The sequence below is a fragment of the Monoraphidium neglectum genome (genome assembly GCF_000611645.1).
Source record: "Monoraphidium neglectum strain SAG 48.87 unplaced genomic scaffold scaffold01218, whole genome shotgun sequence".
NCBI lineage: Eukaryota > Viridiplantae > Chlorophyta > Chlorophyceae > Sphaeropleales > Selenastraceae > Monoraphidium > Monoraphidium neglectum.
Window position 1 is genome coordinate 8,633 of NW_014012410.1, and position 8,004 is coordinate 16,636.

The 8,004-nt window shown below is 67.9% G+C and overlaps 2 protein-coding genes across 2 annotated transcripts; both read left to right on the plus strand.

The window, feature by feature from the left end:
- Positions 1-52: 52 nt before the first annotated feature.
- MNEG_7073 (hypothetical protein) lies at positions 53-2,927 on the plus strand (the record flags this gene model as incomplete). The annotated part of the gene is made up of 4 exons (XM_014044456.1): positions 53-207; positions 432-1,382; positions 1,584-2,173; positions 2,386-2,927. 4 exons carry the CDS (start codon positions 53-55, stop codon positions 2,925-2,927), a joined length of 2,238 nt encoding a protein of 745 aa, XP_013899910.1.
- Positions 2,928-4,771: 1,844 nt separating this feature from the next.
- Positions 4,772-7,676, plus strand: MNEG_7074 (Protein translocase subunit secA; the record flags this gene model as incomplete). The annotated part of the gene is made up of 8 exons (XM_014044457.1): positions 4,772-5,074; positions 5,257-5,405; positions 5,596-5,705; positions 6,026-6,120; positions 6,547-6,653; positions 6,966-7,058; positions 7,387-7,537; positions 7,668-7,676. The coding sequence occupies 8 exons, from the start codon at positions 4,772-4,774 to the stop codon at positions 7,674-7,676; spliced, it is 1,017 nt and encodes a 338-aa protein (XP_013899911.1).
- Positions 7,677-8,004: the final 328 nt, after the last annotated feature.

The window sequence follows — 8,004 nt, forward strand, 5'->3', positions numbered from 1 at the left end:
TAGCTGACCATGCGACTGCCTGCCCTCCTGCCCCGCCGCAGTCGTGTCTGACATGGCCAACGGCGGCCAGGTGCTGGTGGACGCTGAGACCTTTGAGCAGATCAGGGACGAGCGCAGCCTGGCGGCGGTGGACTACCACGGATACAACGACAGGCTGCTGGCGGAGAAGGCGGGCCCAGGGCCCTGGTGCGCGTGCGGCAGCTGCAGGTGCGCGGCGGGGGTGCAAGACAAGAAAGGCAGGCGGGCAGGCGAAAGCAGGGGGCGTGCAGCCGATCCATTGCAGCAAACGTGTGTGAGCCACGACCGGCCCCGAAGTTGACGAGCGAAATGTTGCGGTGTTTCGGACATGCACTTTGCGCCGGAGTTTGGGCTCGCTAACCCTCGGCTTGCTGACGGTCCGACTTTTTTCCATCTACTCCTGACCGACACAGTCCCTCCAAGTGGCTGCGTCCCGGCTGCACCCGCGCGGACGCGGACGCCGCCGCAACCGCCGCCCCTGCCTTGGAGGCGTCAAAGCTTGTGATCTTGGACATGGGGGAGTACGAGGTTCCGGGCATCAACCTCGAGGCGGTGGTGTCGGGCCAAGCGCCCGGGCAGCAGCACAGCCCCGCCGACGGCGGTAAGCGCGCCGGCCAGCAGCCGCAAGACCAGGAGCAGCAGGAGCGACGGCGGCAGCGGCAGCAGCGGCGCCGCAAGTCGGGGCGCCTGCGTGTCTACAGCGTGGCGCCGAGCTGCCTGGCCGACAGGGCCAGGGAGTGGGGCAACTCTCTGGCCTTCAAGGAGGGCTGGCGCCAGACTGACCGCGGCTTCTTCGAGGCGCCCGGCGCCGTCGGCGCCGCGACCCTCACGCCGCGCGACGCGGCCGTGGCGCCCGAGCTGATGCCGCACGTGACGGTCGTGTGTGCTGGTGTCGAGGGCGCCAAGTGGCTGGTGCGGTGGCGGCACGCGGGCGAGGTGCGGGAGATGGCGCGGCTGCTGCGCATGGTGTACGTGGCAGCGCTGCGCGCTGTGCCAGGCGGCTACCTGTGCCGCGAGCAGGAGGGCGGCCTGCGCTACATGCTGGCGTTCCGCGACGCAGAGGGCGCGCTGCAGTGGTGCCTGCTGGTGCAGGAGGCGCTCATGTACGCGCCCTGGCCGGCGGCGCTGCTGGCGCTGCTCGAGTTTGGCGAGCAGCACACACGCGACGGCGGCACGCTGCTCTTCCGCGGGCCGCGCGTGAAGATGGGCGTGTGCGAGGGCCGGCCGCGCAGCCTCGTGGCGAACGAGGAGGGGCGCGCCGACTACTTTGGCGCGAGCGTCAACCAGGCGGCGCGCTACATGGACGCGGCGGCGCGCGGCGGCCAGGTGGCGTGCGACCTGCAGCTTGTTGAGGCCGCGTTCAGGTAGGCACAGACCTGGTTGGCTTCTGGGTTCGACTGGCCAAGAAGGCAGATCCTTCAGGCCTGTATTTGTGATGCAGTTGCTGTTGCTGCTGCAGGCATACCCACTGCGCTACCCTCTTGCAGCCGCGGCCTTGGTTCTGTTCGGGAACTCCGCCTTGCACGAGCGCACGCCGTCCCCCTCAACCCCCTCGACTCTCTCAGGGACTGGCGGCTGCGCGACGAGGGCGCGGCGGCCGCAGAGGCGGCGGAGGCCGCGGCCCCTGCGGCCGCGGCGCCGTGGGAGCCGCCCTCCAGGCAGCCCGCCTCGGCCAACGGCCCCGCAGGGCCGGAGCCCGCCTCGTCGCAGCAGTCGCAGCAGCAGGAGCAGCAACAGGAGCAGCAGCAGGGGCAGCGGCAGGCGCAGCAGCCGTCACAGCAGCCCGGGCAGGGGGAGGCGGCGCAGAGCGCGCCCGCGCAGGGCCCGCGCGTGACAGGTTTGCCGGGCCGCGAGCCCTACCAGCTGCTGCAGAGCGGCCGGGCGCGGCCCTCGCATCGATACGAGGAAGACGACGCCGTCATACCCGGGCCGTCGCGCACGCTGTCTGGCACCGCGCTGATACGCCAACCGCGCCAGCCGCGCGTCGGGGCCGCGGGGGCGTTCGCGTCGCCGTTCGCGCGCGCGCTCGGCTTCCCGCAGCCGGCGCGTGCGGCGGGGGGCGCGTCGGGGCCGCAGCCCGGGGAGGGGCCCGCGCCGGCGCCGCTGGCGGGCCGGCCGCGGGCGGTGGCGCCGACGACGCTGGAGGATGCGATTGGTGAGCGACGCGCTTCATTAATCGATGCCTAGGTGCCGCATGAGGTCTATGTATACGCATAGGGGAGAACTGCGGCGTTCGAAGGCTGCATGGCCGCGCAGGATGACATCAGCTCTCGACACCGCCATTTGTGTGCATGACACTGATGCAGGCGTCGCGCATGTCTCAACATTACAACACCGCACCTTTCCCCCCGCGCCGCCGCCCCGCAGCCGCCCTCCCGCGCCACAGCGTGGCCGTGCGCGCGCTGCACCTTGGGTCCTACGCGTTCAAGGGCGCCACCGCAGTCGACCTCGTCACCGTCACCGCCGCCTCCCTCGCCGCGCGCGAGGCGCTGGTCGCGCGCGACGAGCCCAGGGCGCCCAAGGGCCGCAGGCTCGCGGAGCGCTCCGGTGTGGCGGACGGCGCGGTGGCGCCGCTGCCAGACATCCTGCCCGGCCTGAGGGACAGGTTCCTTGACGCCGCCGCCGCCGAGGGCGACGCGGCCGCCGGCGGCGGCGGCGAAGGCGTCGCCGCGAGCGACGGCTCGGCGGCGCGCCTGCAGGCCAAGCTGCAGCGGTCGTCGAGCACCGCCGCCGCCGCCGCCGTCGCCGCCGCGCTCGCGGCGGGCCCGGCCGGGTACGCGTTGTGGCTGTCGCAGGAGCTCGCGCGGCGGCGGCTTTTTGAGGGCGAGGGCGCGGCGGCAGCGCCGCCGCTGGCCCGGTCGCTTACCACCACCAGCAGCTTCAGGCGCTTCGTGGGCGCCGTGCTTTAGCCAGTGGGGCAAGGGGCCGCCCGGCGAGGCGCTTTGGATTGCCTTGTGGCGATGGAGCAGCACATTGAATTGGCCTCGCAGCAGCCTACTGTTGGTGCTGCCTGGCGGGCCGCCCAGTCACCCAGAAATCATGACACTTACTTGCGCCGGCGACCGTTTTCTGCTGACCCCTGCCTTTGCGCTCGGCTCCGATCTGCCTTGCGTTGCTAATGCGTTGTGAGTCGCACCCCACTGGTTGCAGCCGTGTTGCTGCCGCCAACCGTCCCACCCCTTCGCCAGACCAATTGCATCACGCATGTCGTCCCTCACCTTCGCATTCCTCATCCAATCCTATCGTGCTATGTTGCCCGCGTCGGTCAGACTGCACGCACCTAAATGCGTGCAGTTGCAGGCGACAGTTCAGCGCTGGCAGGGGGGGCCTGCCGGCTGCGTTTGCTGCCGTCGAATGCGGAGGCGCCGCACTGGGTGCTGTCCCCACTTGAGGCACAGCGGCGCGTCCCCTTGCTTAGACGGGCGCTGCCCTCCCTGCCTGCCGCATGGCTGCTGGCCTTCGCCACCACCTTCCTCTCGCCGCCCCCGTTTTGGGCCTGCGACCGAGCTCCCTTGATTGACGGCGTCCGCCCGCGTGTCCCATACCGCGCGGCAGCATCTGATATTGCGGGGCCCTGCAGGGGCTCCGAGCTGCGCCCTTCGTGCCGCGGCCCGCGCTGGGCGGCGTCCCCGGCGCTGCGCCAGCTCGCGCGCGCGCCTGCTGCGGCACAGCTGGTGCGTGTTGCCTAATGTCGGCTTTTTTTCCAGGGCCCGTTCCTGCCCGCTTGGCCCTGGAACCCGGTGTTAGTTGACCTCCACTGGCGCTTCTCTATCGACCTCCCTCTTGTGCTTGTGCAAGAACAAAACAACACTGGCTGCTGCCCTCCTGTGTGCCGTTGCGTGTAAGGTAGCTTGCTGGGGTTGTGACCGCATGGGGGCTGCATGATGGTGAGTCGTCGCGAAGCGCACAGGTGGGTATCGAGGCTTCTGATGTCAACACCGCCGATAGGCGGGGGGTGAGGCGCACCAGACTCGATGGCAGCGCGCACGGATGGTTCCGAGTAGGGCCCCATGCGACCATCATCTGGGGCGGCAACAGCTGTGTCTCTGTGGTGTGGCAAGTGGTCGCCGCCAAAGCGTCACCAGAGTGCCGGCGGGTGCCGCCAACCGCGATCGCCGTACACTAGTCATGCCACGGACGGCAGATGCACGCAGTGGGAATTCATCGTACTATGTGTCTGGATATCTGTTGGTGCAGTACCGCACAGCTGTGATCATGGTCTCGACGAGTTTGACAAGCTAGACGCTGGAAGTGATCGTGATCGGTGATTAGAGCTGTTTTGATTCAGGAACATGCTGCAGACTGCAGGCGGGCGGCGTATGTGGCAGCCTATGCAGGCTGCAGGACCGCCAATCGCTTGGAGAAGGGTGTACCGGGAGCGTTCTGCGTCATGCATACATACGGTGAGGTTTTCGAGCGGCTACTTGGTCGATCTGCATGCGCGGCGTGCATGCCTACGAATCGCGACGAGCGCTGCTGTGCTGCTGGGCGCCGTTTGCGCTGTGCTAGCAAACAATCGGGCCGGTTCACTGCAGAGGGCGCATTGCCTCCTGCTCCAGCAGCCTTTCATCTGAAGGTCTCACCTATGCAGCCGTGCATAAACTGGGCTCGTTTGGTGCCATGAAGCATGGCGAGCTGCGCCACTGCGTCCAGCGGGGTGGCTACCCACGTCGCCCTGCTGCGCCCGTCTCACGGGCCAAGCGACCGAAACGTTTTTGCACTTTTGGGCCCCAGAAACAACTGCGGTGCACGCATGCAGGTGGCAGCGCGGCTGACGCCAGCTGCCATTGGCGCGAGGGACCAAGGCTGCGGCCTGGGCTGCGCGCGCCGGCCGCACGTCGCATGCCGCACCGCCGGCGGCGGCAGCAACTCCCCGCCGACGTCACCTGTCATGTCACCCCTGGGTTCCCTGGACGGTGCAGCCGTCGTGGCGCCCACGCCCGCACCCAGCGGCAGCGGCAGCGGCGCCGGCGGCGGCGCCGCGGCCGTGCCGGAGGTGGCGCTGCCGCGGCACTGGCAGGAACAGCTGGAGAAGGCGCCCCTGGGGAGGAGGCGCGTGATGCAGAGGTGCGCTTGTGCGCCCCTGCGCGTGGGCAAACGGGCATGCGTGTCGAGCATAAGCTGAGCGTGCGGGAGCGCCCATCTGTGCATGGCGCAAGCAGCTGCTCGTTTTGCAGGGGTTATGAGCCTAGGCCACTTGAAATAGCGGAGGTCAGGAGTGCTCTCCGGTGTCCTCAGGCACGCCCAGCAGCCGCTCGCATCGCCAACACCAGCCGCTCGGCGCTGGCCCCCCCGCGCTGCGCAGCCGCGTGCACCCTGTCACCTGGTGCCCCCGCCTCGCCGCCCGTGGCCTTTGTCCCCCTCAATGCCTGCACCGTTGTTGTCACGTGGATGAAGCATCGATCCCATACTCCAGAGCAACTACCTGCACATACGCATGCATGTGCACGCATAAAGGCGAATACACAGACAACGCACGCACGTACACACACAACACACACATGTGCACACACGCACACGCACACGCACACACCGTCACCCTTGCAACACACCGCACCCACCCCCCCACCCCCCAAGGTATGTGCGCCAGGTGGCGCGCATCAACGCGCTGGAGCCGGCCATGAGGGCGCTGTCAGACGACGAGCTCGCCGCCACCACCGGGCGGCTGCGGGCGCGCCTGGCAGATGGTGCGCCGCCACCGGCCGGCCCGCCAACCAGGGCAGCGCGCTTGCGCTGGGCGGGGTTTTACTTCGCCAGGGCAGGGCAGGGCGGGACAGGGTGATTCAGAAGGGGTGCTACGCTCACGGCGATGGCAATTAGTGTTGGCGGACGGCGTCCTCGCCGGCGCGTGGACGTGGTATGGGTCGCGAGCTTTGCCAGCAACCGGCTGGTTTGGGCCGTTGGTTTTGCGTTACCCTGCTTCTGCGTGCCGGCCGTCCAGGCTCGAAGTTAGCGCCCGCCGCCTCGGCGCCCAGCAAACCCCTTCCGACGCTCCCTGCAAAACCAGGCGCAACCCTGGATGATCTCCTGCCAGAGGCGTTCGCGGCGGTGCGGGAGGCGTCGAGGCGCGTGCTCGGCATGCGCCACTTCGACAGCCAGCTGGTGCGGCCAGGGAGGGGCGGGTGATGGGGGGCGGCATTCGGGGGTGGCTGCTGCTAGCAAACTCGCGGGGAGAATGCGGGGTAGCCGCGGATGGGGTCCTCCAAAGGGGTTTGATGAAACATTAAGGCGGGGCGGGGCCCTGGGGTCTTGGCAGGGTGCTGGTTCATCGAGTTCGGATGTGTCATCTGTGACATTGACAAAGTATGTTGTGGAAGAATTCATGATTCACGACACGAGCACGCATCCACACACGAACACACACACACACACACACACACACACACACACACACACACACACACGCACGTACACACACGGGCACACGCACGAGCCGTGCCACGGTAGTGTCCATATACACACACCACGCAGCCCATCAACAACCTCGCTCACGCCCCTACCCGAAACCCCTTTTAAATCCCGCCTCAGGTGGGGGGCATGGTGCTGCACGAGGGCCAGGTGGCGGAGATGGGCACCGGCGAGGGCAAGACGCTGGTGGCGGTGCTGGCGGCTTACCTGAACGCACTGCCTGAGAGGTTGGCTCTCGTGAATTTGACAGCGGGGTTGGGTGCATAGCCCGACCTGTCGGGTGCATAGCAGCGGATCCGACCTTTTCAGGGCGGTTGGGCAAGCCCTTTGAAGGCCCCCTGACGCGGGCAAGTGTTTGGATTCGTGGAGACCCATGCGGCGGCGCGCGCGCCGCGGCCGACGGGCATCTGAGTGGGGGCCACCGAGCGGCAAATCGGCGCACCGCCGCTGGTGATGCTTGGGCAACCAAACGACGACGACCCCTCACTTTTCTCTTCGCGGTGCAACATGCCGGGCGTCATCGTGTGCCGGGGACGCAGGGGCGACCCCACCCGCAGCGGCGGCGTGCACGTCGTGACCGTCAACGATTACCTGGCCGCTCGTGACGCGGAGTGGATGGGGCGCGCTTACAGGTGATGCACCACTCACACACCGTACAGAGCCGCTGTTTGCAACAGCGCTTTGTTTGTTAAATTTTACATGCCACATCCATGTATGATTGATGTGACACGTACCAAACCAGAATTGTGCCTGACCAAGTCACATCGTTCAACGGCCCCTGACAGTCCCCTTGCCTGTCTCCGTGCCGGGCCGCCGCCGTCGCCGCGCCGCCCCTCGCCCCAGCCGCGTGGCAGCCCCAGCCCCTGCTTTGTAGGCTGTGCGTGGTTCGCAAACTCGTTTCCAACCCAGCCTTTCGCCAGTCAGTCGCCGCGCGACTCCGCAACATCGTATTCGCCGCAGGTTCCTGGGCCTGACTGTGGGGGCCGTGCAGAGCGAGATGGGAGTGGCCGCCGCGCGCGCGGCCTACAGCTGTGACGTCACTTACGTCACCGGGCAGCAGCTGTGCTTCAACTATTTGAACGACCACACAGCGAGGTCCACCGGCGAGCTGGTGGGTTGCGCCTGCGACGCGGCGTGTGCATGCGTGTGGCCATGGGGTTGAGTGACCGAGTGACTGAGCGACCGTATGATCCATTGGTGAGGGGAGGGGATGGCTGAGCGGCGCGCGCCTGCGGCGGCAGGACGGCTGACGCTCGCGGAAGGGGTGGGGGCGGGGCGTGTGCCGCGGGCGTCGCCGTTGCTGGCGGCCGCTCGCGGCGCTGCGAGGGTGCGCCGAGTGCGGCCGCGGCAGGCAGCTCGCCAAGCCCTGCAGCAGCTGGGCCTGGGAGCCGTCGATTCTGACGAAGCTGCGGCGCTGCCCGCTTTCTCTCCCTTTTCCCGCCGTCTCAGATGCTCCCCGAGTCCCTGAACTTTGCCATCGTGGACGAGGCTGACTCCATCCTGATCGATGAGAGCCGCAACCCCATGATCCTTAGTCAGCCGCTGTACGACACGGCGTCGTATGTGGTCGTCATTGAC